Source organism: Mastigoproctus giganteus, chromosome 4 (genome assembly GCF_048544385.1).
Source record: "Mastigoproctus giganteus isolate SK-2022 chromosome 4, ASM4854438v1, whole genome shotgun sequence".
Classification (NCBI taxonomy): domain Eukaryota; kingdom Metazoa; phylum Arthropoda; class Arachnida; order Uropygi; family Thelyphonidae; genus Mastigoproctus; species Mastigoproctus giganteus.
Genome location: NC_143578.1, coordinates 227,501,961 through 227,518,020, shown reverse-complemented (window position 1 = coordinate 227,518,020; position 16,060 = coordinate 227,501,961). Strand labels below are relative to the sequence as shown.

Below are 16,060 nucleotides of genomic sequence, written 5' to 3'. Positions count from 1 at the left end.
AAATAAACTAACCCTTGAATGTTAAAATGGAACCTTATTTTTGACCTTTATATTACTCATGTCTTTACTTTGGCAATAAAATATTTTTGTAAATATGACTTTATTGAAAAATATTTGATCTATGTTGATAAATCAGTGATCTCATTGAAGCATTTAAGGTTTTGAATGGATTGAACAAGCTGAATGCTGATGGGATTCTTCTTCTTGCTCAGACTATGTGCACGAGGGGGTAAAAATTCAAATGGAGGAAGGATGGTTGCAGAATAGATGTGCAGAAGTTTGCCTTTTACCAACAGGTTGTTGATTGCTGGAACAAACTTTTGGAGGGGATGGATAGGTGAAATGGGAAGTTTTTTTTTTTTTTTTTTTTTTTTTGGCTGATGCTGTATAAGTTTTCTTTCTTGTATAATTTCCCACTACTAATACTAAATGCTTGTAGTTAGTACTATAGTTATAAGTTTAGTATCCTTCATAAAAAATCTGTGCAAGGTAGTATTTTAAATTTTAGCCGGCAGTTTGCTAGATTAGATTAGATCAACTTATATATCAGCACTATGGTGAAATTTAGAATTAGAATGTTTTGCTATGGCATTTTCAGCCTGTAATTAATGTTTATTTTATACCTCTAGTTGTTTTTCATGTTACAACGTATTTACATTGATTACTGTGAAGAAAACAGTATATTTGGAGTTTGTACAAACAAAAATTATAGAGCTGGAGTTCATAGAAACAAAAATATTTAGCCAAGGTTTATAGTTTTTAAAACTTTTTATATTTTTGCCACATTGTAGGTATGAATATTATTTTATGGAAATAAAATTTGAATCAGCACTGGTGGAATTAAGAATTAGAACGTTTTGCTATGGCATTTTCAGTCTGTAATTAATGTTTATTTTATACTTCTAGTTGTGTTTCATGTTATAACATATTTACATTGATTTACTGTGAAGGGAACAGTTTACCTCATGGTAATGTACAGGTAAGAAATACAGCAGGTGCACAGTACATTTAATACTACTAGCATTGGAAAAGTAATGCCAGGTAGCAAGCTTATACATCAGCCAAAAAAAAATAAAAATAATAATACCCACTTTTATTTGCCCATCCATTCTAACCCTTCTTCACCCACAAGGTTGTATGCAATGTAATTATAAAAATCTGTATTTAGTTTTTATGTTATAGCGAAATTAGCAACGTTGCAATCTGTGTGAGTTAAAAGCCAGACTTAAAAAAAAAAGGATGTTGGGAGATGAGGGGGGGACAGATTTAGATACAGAACTCCAAAAATCAAAATGCTGTTATAGCTCTTGTGGGTATTTAGTGACTATTGCTGATTCTGAGCTAGTGTACGTAAAACTAAAAAGATAGGGCTGTTAATCTGTAATTTTATGATGTTAGCACAAATAATTTCTTTTAAGCTTTTCTTTTTTATTATTATTTTTTTTTCTTACAGAAGAACTTAAAGAGTACTTCAGTAAATTTGGACATGTAACACAAGCACAGGTGAAGTTCGTAAGTATTTTGCTTATTTATAGCAAAGCCAGGACACATGGCACACATTTTCAGATTATTCTAAAATTTTAGGAGAATATTGTTCATAGAAATAGGACAAATACAATTGTTAAATGTTTTGTGCATCAATACTGGGATTATCAAAGTTACAGCATTTACTGAAGATATTCAAAATTTAAATTTAGAAAAAAATCGAATTTTTAGTCATCTGTTCCTTACACATGAGTAAGATGGCTCATGGTGGGCAAAATGGATTATGGAATTTATAGATGTAACCTAAAATACAAAATTTAAGTTCTGACATTTAGTATTAGCATCTTGATTGAAAGGAAGCTAAGCTCATACAGCACCAGCTAACAAACACAAAACCTATTACTTCATTTCTCCAAACCTTTTTTTTTCCCCTTTCCTTTCCTTTCTTTTCTAGTTTTCTGGCCACAAACACAACATTTTAGGAACTTAAAGCATTAAAGCAGTTTTTACAATTTTTTTATTTTGCAGAATTTTTTCTACATTATTGTCATTAGCATTAGTAGAGGCATATGATGCAAGAAAGCAAGCTTATGCAGCATCAGTCAAAAAAAAAAAAAAAAAACACTCCCATTTCACCCCTCCATTCATTTCAAATGCCTTAAATGTATTTAGACTATCAACTCCCACAACAAGGGATGGAAGTCTGTTCTACCAACCAACTACCCGCTGGCTAAAGGCAAACTTCCGCACATCTATCCTACATCTGTCTTTCCTCAATTTGAATTTATGCCCTCTCAGTTGATTATTCTGAGCAAGAGGAAGAATCCCATCAGCATTGAGCATGCTTAAACCATTCAAGGCTTTATACACCTCAATCAGATCACCTCGCAGGTGCCTAATCTCCAGACACTGTAATTTGCAAAACTTAAGCCTTTCTTCGTAAGAGCAACCCTTTGTTCCCTTCACTAATCTTGTTGCCCTTCTCTGTACTCTTTCCAACAGCTCTACATCCTCCTTGAAATGAGGCCTCCAGACCTGTATACAGTACTCAAGGTGTGGCCTGACCATTTCCTTATATAAGGGGATAATCACCTCCTTATCCCTGCTAGAAAAATTCCTGTATATCATTGACAAGACACCATGAGCTACTCTTGCAGACCATCTGCCTGCACAATTACCCCCAGGTCCTTTTTGTTTTCTACCACTGTCAGTGTAGTACCACAGAGTTGATATGTTACTCTGGGGTTACTGTTTCCTATACATAGTACTTTACATTTGTCAATGTTAAACTTCATTTGCCACCTCTCAGCCCATCTGCTCAACTTTTCTAGATCTTGTTGCAGCAACGTACTGTCATTAGTGTCGTTAACAACCCTGCCAACCTATGTATCATCTGCAAACTTGGATATTAAGCCTGATATACCATCATCAATATCATTAATAAATACAGAAAACAACAATGGACCCAACACTGAACCCTGGGGGACTCCACTAATAACATTAGTCCACAAAGTGCAGTGTCCATTGATTACCACTCTGTCTTCTCCCACTCAACCATCCCTTTATCCATAGCAGCAATTTTCCTCCAATGCCACACTGCTTCAATTTGTTCAGCAGTCTTCCATGTGCAACAGTATCAAAAGCCTTTTTAAGATCCAAAGATATAATATCAAAGTTATTCCCTTCATCCAGTTCCTTTGTGACCACATCATAGTATCCAATCAAATTGGCCAGGCAAGACTTCCCTTTAGCAAACCCATGCTGTGTCCGAGCTATAACTGAAGTCTTGTCTAGATGATCCTGCTGTGCTTCTTTAACCAGTGCCTCCTTTAATTTTCCTGGGACAGAAGTTAAACTAACAGGTCTATAATTACTTGTGTCACTCTTTGATCCTCCTTTATGGAAAACTGTCGCTCCTTGCTTACACTTTCACTGTTGCATCTGTTTCACTTTGATAGGAAAGAAGTTGCGCCACACCACAAATAAGTTATGTGCCATAACCTAGTTCCATCTTAACTCCATTAAAACTAAGCGAACGTTACAAAAATTCAATAGAGTACATCTCTCTCTCATGGACATACAGCACGATTAAAATGTAATTCTGCTTATAATGTGATTAAGCATAGCCCCCATTTTTCATTTGAAACGTGTTTTTAGTCATTGAAGATCAACATTTTGGATTCCTTGTCCCAACATGTGCCGACATTTTCAGTTTAACGTGAATCTGCAATATGCATTATCCTTTGATTCCCATAAGAGCAATAAGAAACGATTAGTAACTTTACTGCAAAGTGTTTGAACATATTAGAATATTTTTTTAAAAAAGTTCACTGGATGCATGGAAACTCACAGATGTCATTTGCATACAAGGCATAATCCTTTTATTGTTTCATGCTGGTAATGATCTGTTTGATTTGTATTTCAAATAAACAAACTGGCAAGTTGTCTTGTTTTACTTAATGCATTCATACACAACAGGCTATTCATTGAGCAACAATTCAAGTGGTTTAGTAGTAATTTAAAGAAATGTCTGAAACTTCAAAAAAATGGAAGATGTTACTATAGAAGAAAAAGTTTCTGCTCTTGACTGAATCAAATCTGGAGTCCAGCAAACTCAAGTGGCTAGAGACCTTGGAGTGAATGAATCTACAGTGTGTGGATGGAAGAAAGAAGAGGAGAAACTGTGATGTAGCCAAGTCTATGGAAACAAGTGATGGACTGGAATGGAAATGCTTGTGGCATCCTCAAGACGAACAGTTTGATAAAACTGTGTTTCAGTGGTTTGTTCAAGAACGGGCTGAAGGCACCCCTCTGTCTGGACCTCATCTGCAAACCAAAGCTAAAAAATTTAAGTTAAAAACGATCTTCATGGAAATGAGTCCACAGCATTTATGAAAGTAATGAATGTAATGAATGACTAACACGTTTTAAAAAGTGGCATGGAATAACCAAAATGGCTATATCAGGGGAGATACATTCAGCCTGTGATGAAGCTACATTCAGCCTGTGATGAAGCTACATGCTCTTACCTTGCCCAGCTTCAGAAAATAATTGAAGATGGTGGCTATACTTCAGAACAAGTATATAACTGTGATGAAACTGGAATTTGTTATTAAGCGTTACCCAATTCCACTCTGGCTTGTAAGAACGGAGCACAATGCTACAAGCAAGTGAAAGACAGAGTGACTCTACTTTTTTGTGTAAATCAAACAGGAAATCACAAACTGAAGCCACTTTGTGTAGGAAAGTTTAAATCATAACGGTGCTTCCATCATGTGAACGTTGCCTCTATGACTTTAGCCAAAATGAATGGTGACTTCCAGCATATTTGAAAACTGGTGTCATTGATATACATAAACATTTAGCATTAGCATTAGTAGAGAGACATATGATGCAAGAAAGCAAGTTTATATAGCATCAGCCAGAAAAAAACCATTTCATCCCTCCATTCATTCCAGATGCCTGTCCAGCTTAGCCTTAAATTTATTTAGGCTATCAACTTCCACAACAAAAGATGGAAGTTTGTTCCACCAATCAACTACCTGCTGGCTAAAGGCAAATTTCTGCACATCTATTCTACAACTGTCTTTCCTCAGTTTGAATCTGTGCCCCCCCCTCAGGTTCTTAATCTGAGCAAGAAGTAAAATCGCATCAGCATTCAGCTTGCTCAACCCATTCAAGGCCTTACACACCTCAATCAGATCACCTCGCAGGTGCCTACTCTCCAGGCGCCGCAATTTGCAAAACTTAAGCCTTTCTTGGTAAGAGCGCCCCTTCCCCTTTGTTCCCCTCACCAATCTTGTTGCCCTTCTTTGTACTCGTTCTAGCAACTCTACATCCTTCCTAAAATGAGGCCTCAGGACTTGTACCCAGACTCTAGGTGTGGCATGACCAGGATTTTGGTGTTTGTAGGCCCTAGGCACTTTTATTCCGAAATTTGCTAAAAAGGGGGGGGCGGATTTTTCTTCTATTTTAACACTGACTGCAAATCACGTCAGTTAATGTGACTCAAGTTTCAACTATAATAATTGATAAACCACATCAATTGACAGAGCGACTATCACTTCGATTCTTCTAGTTTCGAGAACAGTAACTAGATAGCGTATGCATATTGAATTGAAGCTCCTAGAGTCGATCGCGCATATGTTTTCTGAGCTCGTTTTTCGTTAGTCACAGTGAAAAGAGTGAAGTGTTTTTTTTTTTTTTTTCTCCCCTCGTAGGCCCTAGGCACTGTGCCTGTGGTGCCTAATGGGAAATCTGGCCCTGCCCTGGGCCTGACCATTGCCTTGTATAACAGGATAATCACCTCCCTGTCCCTGCTAGCAAAATTCTTGTATATCATTGACAAGACTCCATGACCTGCACTGGTCAGCAAACTTCACTGCAAAATGAAGTCAGCAAAATTTGACTGCACAATTACCCCCAGGTCTTTTCCACTTCCCTGAGTGTAGTACCACACAGTTGATACATTTCTCTTCGGTTATTGCTACCCATATGCCGTACTTTGCATTTGTCAATGTTAAACTTCAGTTTCCACTTCTCAGCCCATTTGCCCAACTTATCTTGATCCAGTTGGAGTAACATACTGTCTTTACTGCAAACTTGGATATTAAACCTGATTTACCATCATCAATATCATTAATAAATACAGAAAACAACAATGGATCCAACACTGAACCCTGGAGGACTCCACTAATAACATTAGTCCACGAAGAGCAGTGTCCATTGATTACCACTCTCTGTCTTCTCCCACTCAACCATCCCTTTGTCCATAGCATCAATTTGCCTTCAATGCCATACTCTCCAATTTGTTCAGCAATCTTCCATGTGCAACAGTATCAAAAGCTTTCCTGAAAGCCAAGTATATGATATCAAAATTATTTGTGGCATTCAGTTCCTTTGTGACCACATCATAGTATCCAATCAAATTGGTCAGACAAGACCTCCCTTTAACAAACCCATGCTGTGTCTGAACTATTACTGCAGTCTTTTCTAGATGATCCTGCAGTGTTTCTTTAACCAGTGCCTCCATTAATTTCCCTGGAACAGAAGTTAAACTAACAGGTCTGTAATTACTCGTGTCGCCCTTTGATCCTCCTTTGTGAATTGGGGTCACATTCCTTTGCGTAGCCGAGTGGTCAGGAGCGGGCGTGCAGTAGCACACGCTCTTTGAGTAGACCGGGGTTCAAGCCCCTGACTGCTGAATACGGTCGATCTGCCAACCCGCACTGGACCAGCATGGCAGATTATGGTCCATTTCCCTCAGCATGAATTGTTGAGGAGGCTTCCATCCTGCAGTGGGTTGATAATGGCTGCACTTTACTTTTTTTTTTTACTTCTTTGCACACCTACAGTCCATGGGGACCTCCGATGAGTCCAAGGAAGCTGTTATAATTATGGCTAAAGGTTTGCTTACTTCCTTTGCTGCCTCCTTTAATATAACTGGATAGATCCTGTCCACTCCAGGTTCCTTTTTTATGTTTAACTTCAACAATTTCTCCTCCGCTTTGCTTACAAAATCACTTAGTTCCCAGTTAGAGTTTGATAAACTTCTGGCATTCCCCTCATTGAATAACTCGTGTGAATGTAGATGCAAAATACTCATTCAGTTTATCAGCTACCTTAGCATGATCATCAATAGTCAACCCATCAATGTTAAGTGGTCCAATCTGATTCATCCCTTTCCTTCTAGAGTTTACATAAGTAGAGAACTCTTTGCTGTTTTTCTTTGCATCCTTTGCCAATGATTTCTCGTAATCTGCTGTTGCCTGCCTAGCTTCCTTTGTGACTTGTTTACAGACTAGTTTATATCTGCCATAGGATTCTGTGTCACCTAATACTTTATATGCATCCCATACATATTTCTTCTCTGCCATGAGCCTTATTAGTTCATCTGACATCCATTTAGGCCTAATATTTCTTAGTTGGAATGAAAAGCCTGGTAGCCTCCAAAATTCAGTCCCTGAAGACTTTCAATTTAGAATTCAATGTTAGTAACATCAGTTGATCACATTGTACAGAATTTAAAAACTGTCGGAGATCCCTGTAGTCACTTTTACCAAAGCAAAAGCCCTTCCCTTTAGCTCTGATGGTAGTTACATCTTTAAGTAAGTCCCACATCAGTACATTGTGATCACTGTCACCCAGAGGTTCCTTTATCTGCAAATTCTTAATGCATAAATAATCACTGCTGATAATCAGATCAAGAGTATTACTCTCTCTGGTTGCCTCTCGAACATGTTGCTGTTGAAAACAGTCATCCAATAAATCCAAAAAAGTCTTGCTAGTGTGCGAGTGACAAACCCACAGGTTGCATCTGGAAAGTTAAAATCCCCCATTATAAGACATTCTGATTTACTGGCCCACTATTTCTCTGCATAATTATTCATTATACTCATCGGATTCATTCGGCCTATAACACACACACCTACTCTCATTTTTCCTTTCCTAGTGCCTATGTCACACCAAACAGACTCAACATTGTGTTGTCCACCAACATCAATTGGATGCACTTCCATATATTTTGTGTTTCTGTACACATTTAACTTCCCAAATTTCAATCCTGCATTGCTTATGTCTGTGTGACACCATGTCTCTGATATCCCAACAATATCTGCCTGATGTCTTAACTAGCACATGAAGATCATCAAATTTATTAACTTTACTCCTAGCATTGGTGTACATGCACCTGTTTCTACTCTTAGTTACCCTAACACAGCCCATGTATTTATTTGTTCCACTGACTCCCAGGGCCGACCGGGCTAGCCAGGTGGGTAAAGTGCCTTCTTGGCAATCCAAAGGTCGCAGGTTCGAATCCCGCCTCGGGGCTTTGATCAGAGTAAAATAACTTTGGGAGGTGCATTATGGCCACAGAAGCCGATGTGCCAACAACTAAAAAGAAAAAATGACTCCCAGCAGTTCTGGAAATTTCCATTGCCTTGCTTTCCAGGCTGCTGCTCATTCTAATAGAAGCAGTGCAAGAATCACTTTTGCCTCTGCCTGTTGCCACTGTTAACCTTTTAGCTAGCAGTTTTCCAACCCACCTAACACTGCCTCAATAGCATCAGCAAATATTCTTGCACCCTTTCTATTTAAGTGTACTCCATCCCTATAGAAGCAGTCTCTCCTGTCAACAAGGACAGACCAGGCTGAAAAAAATTCTACCCCTTTAACCTTGCACAATCTCTCCAGGGCCGAATTGATCGACAGGGCTCTAATCATATACTCCCTCCTATCGTATCTGTGCAGAATTGCAGACACTTCCACCTTCAACACTAACTCGCAACGTTTTTTCAACATTGATCTGTATTTGTTGAGTAAATCTGCAGATCTCTTACTCTTAATGTCATTAGTTCCAACATGTACAACATATCACCTTTTGTGCCCTTAAAAGATGATATCTGCTCTGCTCTACAACAACAACAACAACTTTTGCCCCTGGCAGACATATCCTGGTCCTGTTCCACCTATCCTTCTTGCCTAGTATATTACCCGTCTCCCTGACAATAGAGTCACAACAATAACTAATTCCTTTGGGACCAGCACATTCTGCCTTGGAGATTGCCTCTGTGTTGCCTGATGCACAGGAGTGAACTCTGCCATTGAGCTGGGCAGCTGAGAGCTTGATGGGTCCCTTATCTATTTCTTTGAGGGCATTATCCTACACCTCAAGCTCTCATAAATACCCTTCAGAATGCTGAGTTGGTGCCTAATTTATTGACACTCTAGACACCTAGCACACACAAAGGCAGCCTCCTTGGCTAGAACGTGTCCTGTTTTAGAAAGGTTGGCAAACATTTCACATTTCGCACATTTTTTGTGACTGCGACGATTTGGAGAATCACCCCCCTTCGTTTCTTCCCCGAGTCACAGCACTCTCGCTAGTCTGTGATCTTTGCTTCACAGCTCTAGTCTTGGTCATGATTTGTTTAAATACAATTTAATAAGATTAATAATATTTTTGATTAATTGATAATACTTTAATAAGCTAACAGATTCCTAATTGACTGCTTCATATTATGCTATCTAGTTTTACTTTATACCTTACGCTATCAGTTCGAAATATATATACCTTACACTATTTCTTATTGACTACAATATGGCAGTTAGTTCAACAATATTGGCACCAACACCAGGAGTCGTATCTTCCAAAAATTGCTAGTTAAATTCAAAATAAGAAGCTAACGAATGCTACTAAACCTATTTAATATCGCTGTAAAACATAATGTTGTATGTTAATTAATGAAGAATACGATAAAAATTAAAAATACTTATCCCCTTACAGTAGCAAAAAATCCACTGACTGTTTTATGGCAACAAGGCTGCTGTAAACGTTTACGCACCAAAGTTCGTACATAAACATCAGGTATTAAACCAAAGTTCTTGCTGCTGGATGACTGCCCTACCCATCTATCTCCTGCCGATAACCTAATAAGTAGAGATGGTAAAATCTGAGTGATCTTCTTACCGAAAAAACCACATCAAAAATACAGCCTCTGGATCAAGGGATTATCTCAACATTTACATTTAAAATGAACTTCTGCAAGACTCTGATACGGTGAATAATCACTAGTGAGGATTCTGTTACCTCATTTTTAAAGAAGGTGAACTTGAAGTTTTTTACATTGGTGGCGAAGCATGGGAAACAGTGATGAAAAGGTGTATTTCAAAATGTTGGAGAAACTTATGTGCAAGTCTGATCCCGGGTAACTTCCAAGTAGCTGGTGACAGTGATGAAGAGAATGAATTTGAGCGCTTTATAGAGGAAGATGTTGCTGCTGCTGCTGGCCAGTTCTTGGAAAGGTACACTAATGAAGGCCTGACAAGATGATGTGGCCATTGCTGAGTGAGTACTGGCACAATTCATTGATAGTGAAAGAGGGGCCACAATAAAATGTTGGGTAAATGGGGACAACAACTGTCCTACATATGAACACATGACTGATTTAGAAATAATCGAAAATGTTACTGGCGAAAGTCATGGTCCAGAGGTAACCGAAAATATGGAGCCAGAGCCACCACCTAAGATCGTTGAGGCACTCGCTGGTTTTCAAATTGGACTTAAATTTCTTGAAACAGAAAAGGTAGATTCCCTTTCAATTTTACAATTAAAATGCCTTATTGAAATTGTTAAAAAGAAACAAAGAGATGCAGTGAAACAGGCAACCCTTTACAGTTTTTTTTAAAAATGAAAGACTTGAAAGTAATGACTGAATTGTGTAAAAAGTTCGTTTGCTAAATTCCACTTAGTACAGTAGTTGAAAGAACACAGAGTGCATTATGTTTTCTTTTTTCTCCCAAATTTTCGACTTTTTGTTAATTTCAAAACACTATTTTTAAAACAGTCAATACAACTATGTGGAAAAGCAGTTTTGTGAGTATTGATTTGCCTTTGTGACAAAAGATGTGTTTATCATTTTTATGTATATTTAACAATATGAATATTGTATATTTAACAATATGAATTTTAAATACTCAATAAAAGATTGAAACAATGCAATTGCATATTATTTCCATTATTATTTGCACGATACTTCTTAGACATAATAGTAATGCAATTATTGCACAGAAAAGAGACATGCAAAATTAATAGTGTGCATAAAGTTTGATTACCGAAAAATGGCTAAAATTTTCTAATGCAATCTTGCTTATATTGCAATGTGATTCTTTGGACCATGAGCATCGCGTTATAATGGGTTTCACCTGTATAAAGAATGTCCGCCAGACTTGTACTATATGCCATCCTATTTACTTTTCTGGAAGGTGCATCATTTCTCTTGGCTTTACATGATATATTTAGTTTTTACTATATGAGTATTTACTTAAATGATATTTCTTAACTTGTAAGCTGGATGATCTTTAAAATTGTTAAAGAGCCCCATGTTAAGACTTTGACATTTCTCATATATGGGTGTTACCAAGTATTGCTTTGTTAAAAGTGCTTGAAGTCTCATCATCATCAGAGGCCATTGGATTAAAATTAGTTACAGTCTAAAAAAAATTAGATCCTAGTAGTTGATCTTTCACTTAATATTTTAGTCTTGCTTGCATGGCAGGATTATCATTCAGAGACAAATGAATGTCCTTGAGGTGTTATCTGATTCTGGCAGCCCAGTGTGTATGAGCAAAGTCTATTCTCTTCTAATGGATTTCCGTCCTGGAAAATAATTTTTTCTGAAGATGTTTAATATTTAAAAAAAAGGTTGCGATTCTTTGAAAGCTAACTCAGCTAAGGGGGAAAAAAAATTTGAAGAGATTATGGATGAAGTTATTGATGTAGCTGAGTGGTTAAAGCAGGAGTGCAATAGCATACACATTTAAGTTGATTAATTTGAGCCAGTGCGTCTGCTAAATACTGTAATGATTATGTTATCAAAATGATTAGTTGTAAACTCCTCCGGCTTATTGGTTGTGCTGGAGTATAAACAGAAAACTGCCAGTTTCGAGACAACTATACTTTCCTTAAATTTTTCTTTGGGGAAAAAAAAAATAAGAAAAATATCTATTTACGGCAATGTTCTTAACTTATCTGTACATTATGACTATGGTATTTTATTTTTCGAATAAGTTGTATTATTGACTAGGAGAGGAAAAAACTAATGAGAAAGTCACATGTTGCCCTCACCTTGCAAAGTTTAAATTTGAGATTACCATATTGTTGGCACCTCCATTAGCATTAGTAGAGGCATATGATGCAAGAAAGCAAGCTTATTCAGCATCAGCCAAAAAAAAAAAAAAAAAAAACCTTCTCCCATTTCACCCCTCCGTTCGTTCGAAATACCTGTCCAGTTGAGCTTTAAATTTGTTTAGGCTATCAACTTCAACAACAAGTGATGGAAGTCGGTTCCACCAACCAACCACCCGCTGGCCAAAGGCAAATTTCCGCACATCTATCCGACATCCGTCCTTCCTCAATTTGAATTTATGCCCTCTGAGGTGATTATTCTGAGAAAGATGAAGAATCCCATTGGCATTGAGCATGCTCAAACCATTCAAAGCCTTATACACCTCTATCAGATCACCTCGCCGGTGCCTAGTCTCCAGACTCTGTAATTTGCAAAACTTAAGCCTTTCTTCGTAAGAGCAACCCTTTGTTCCATTTACTAATCTTGTTGCCCTTCTCTGTACCCGTTCCAGCAGCTCTACATCCTTCTTGAAATGAGGCCTCCAGACCTGTATACAGTACTCAAGATGTGGCCTAACCATTGCCTTATACAAGGGAATAATCACCTCCTTATCCCTGCTAGAAAAATTCCTGTATATCATTGACAAGACACCATGAGCTACTCTTGCAGCTCGTCTGCACTGCTCAGAGAACTTCATATCTGCCTGCACAATTACCCCCAGGTCCTTTTCATTCTCCACCACTGTCAGTGTAGTACCGCAGAGTTGATACATTGCTCTGGGGTTACTGTTACCCATATGTAGTACTTTACATTTGTCAATGTTAAACTTCATTTGCCACCTCTCAGCCCATCTGTTCAACCTTTCCAGATCCTGTTGCAGCAGCATAGCGTCAGTAGTGTCCTTAACGACCCTGCCAACCTTTGTATCATCTGCAAACTTAGACATTAAACTTGATATCCCATCATCAATATCATTCATAAACACCGAAAACAACAATGGACCCAACACCGAACCTTGAGGAACTCCACTAATAACATTAGTCCACGTTGAGCAGTGTCCATTGATTACCACTCTCTGTCTTCTGCCACTCAACCATCCCCTTATCCATAGCAGCAATTTGCCTCCAATGCCACACTGCTCCAATTTGTGCAGCAGTCTTCCATGTGCAACAGTATCAAAAGCCTTTCTAAGATCCAAATATATAATATCAAAGTTATTCCCTGCATCCAGTTCTTTTGTAACTACATCATAGTATCCAATCAAATTGGTCAGGCAAGACCTGCCCTTAACAAAACCATGCTGCGTCTGAGCTATAACTGAATTCTTGTCTAGATGATCCTGCAGTGCATCTTTAACCAGTGCCTCCATTAATTTACCTGGAACAGAAGTTAAACTAACAGGTCTATAATTACTTGTGTCAGCCTTTGATCCTCCTTTGTGAATTGGGGTTACATTTGCACATCTCCAGTCTATGGGTACCTCCCCTGAGTCCAAAGAAGCTCTCATAATTATGGCTAGGGGTTTGCATACTTCCTTTGCTGCCTCCTTTAATATAACTGGATAGATCCCATCCACCCCAGGTGCCTTTTTTATGTTTATCCTCAACAATCTCTCCTCCACTTTCCTCTCAGTTATTACAAAATCATCCAGCTCACTGCCAATGTTTACTTTACCTACATCATTCTCCTTCCTGAATAACTCCTCATGCGTGAATGTAGATGCAAAATACTCGTTTAGATTGTTAGCCACCTGAGCAGGATCCTCAACTGTTGAACCATCAATATCCAGTGGACCAATCTGATTCATCCCTTTCCTTCTCGAGTTCAAGTAGGTAAAGAACTCCTTTCTGTTTTTCTTTGCATCCTTTGCCAAGGATTTTTCGTAGTCTGCCTTTGCCTGCCTAATCTCCTTTGTGACTTGGTTACAGACCAACTTATATCTATCATAGGCTTCCATGTCACCCATTAATTTGTATGTATCCCATGCATTTTTCTTCTCTGCCACATGTCTCATTAGTCCATCTGACAACCATTTAGGCCTAAACCTTGAACAATATTTCTTAGTTGGTATGTAAAGCCTGGTAGCCACCAAGATTAGTTCCTTGAATACTTCCCATTTTGAGTTTGCTGTTGGTAACATCATCAGTTGGTCCCACTGTATAGAATTTAAATACTGTCTCAGACCATCATAGTCGCCTTGACGAAAACAAAAACCCTTCCCTTTACCTCTGATGGTAGTTACCTCCTTGAGTAAATCCCACTTCAACACACTGTGATCACTGCCACCTAGTGGTTCATTTATCTGCAGGTTCTTAATGCATGAAGAATCACTACTGATAATCAGATCAAGAGTATTGCTCCCTCTTGTTGCCTCACGAACATGCTGATGTAGAAAACAATCATCCAATAAATCCACAAAAGCCTTGCTAGTGTGCGAGTGACCAACCCACAAATTCCAGTCAATATCTGGGAAATTAAAATCCCCCATTATAAGACTCTCTGATTTACTGGCCCACTCTATTTCCCTGTACAATATATTATTATACTCATCAGAGTCATTAGGCCTATAGCACACTCCTACTCTCAATTTTGATTTCCCTATGCTTATGTCACACCAAACTGACTCGACACTGCCCTGTCCATCGATGTCAACTGGCTTCACTTCCTTTGACTTTATGTGTTTCTTAATTAATAGCATAACCCCTCCTCCCCTCCTGTCCTGTCTATCCTTTCTATATACATTGTATTCCCCAAATTCCAGTTCCGCATTACTTATATCTGTGTGACACCACGTCTCTGATATCCCAACAATATCTGCCTTTGATGTTTTGAGCAATACCTCAAATTCATCAAATTTATTTACCAAACTCCTAGCATTGGTGTACACGCAGGTATACATGCACCTGTTTCTATTCTTAGCTACCCTAACACAACCCATGTGTTTACTTGTAACGCAATGACTACCAGCAGTCTCTGAAATATCCTGCATCTTGTTTTTCAGACTTCTGCTCATTTGAATAGAAGCAGTGCAAGAATCACATCCACCTCTGCCAGTGGCTACTGTTAATCTATTAGTCCTTGTATCCCCCCCAACTAGCAGTTTTCCGACCCACCTAACACTGCCTTGACAGCATCAGCAAAAATTCTTGCACCCTTTCTATTTAAGTGTATCCCATCCCTGTAGAAGCAATCTCTCCTGTTAACAAGTACAGTCCAGGCTGAAAAAAATTCTACCCCTTGAGCCTTGCACAATCCCTCCAGGGCCGAATTGATCGACAAGGCTCTCATCATATACTCCCTCCTATCGTGTCTGGGCAGAATTGCAGACACTTTCAAGTTCAACCCTAATTCACGGCTTTTTTTCAACAGTGACCTGTACTTGCTAAGTAATTCTGCCGGTCTCCTACTCCATAGCCAGGTGGGCAGGAGCAGCAGTCCGTAGCACACACTTCTTGATTAGATCGAGGTTCGAGCCTGTGACCACCAAATATGGAGGATGCGGAAAGGTCAGGGAATGACCACCGCATATCCCTGGAGCAATATGGCCTTAGTTGCTAATGCTCCTAAAAACCAATTAATAACAACAACAACCATATTGTTATTGTTTTGGAGGGTTTTTGGTACTACTTCAGCCGTAGTGTGCCAGCTCATATGGTATGCTAGTTCCTATGGTATTTTTAATCTGTACAAGCTTGAGTTCATAAAAAACTTTCATTAAGAGTGATAACTGTAGGTAATAACTGCAGTGCTATCAGACTTCAATTGTTACATTTGTTAGCACATTCTGGAACTTGTGTCAGTTCCTTGGTGATATGTACAGCTGATGTCAACGATCAAGATATTTAAGAAAGTAGCATTAGCATTAGTATTAGCATTAGTAGAGACATATGATGCAAGAAAGCAAGCTTATTCAGCATCAGCCAAAAAAAAAAAAAAACACACACCACTCC

At 38.4% G+C, this 16,060-nt stretch overlaps 1 protein-coding gene across 1 annotated transcript in view; it reads left to right on the top strand.

The window, feature by feature from the left end:
* The window catches only part of LOC150087457 (SRA stem-loop-interacting RNA-binding protein, mitochondrial-like), a 74,979-nt gene that overhangs the window by 15,678 nt on the left and 43,241 nt on the right, over positions 1–16,060 (top strand). Inside the window, exon 2 of the mRNA XM_090372080.1 lies at positions 1,454–1,512. Coding sequence (XP_090228206.1) covers positions 1,454–1,512 — 59 coding nt within the window. The remainder of the gene's footprint in view (positions 1–1,453; positions 1,513–16,060) is intronic.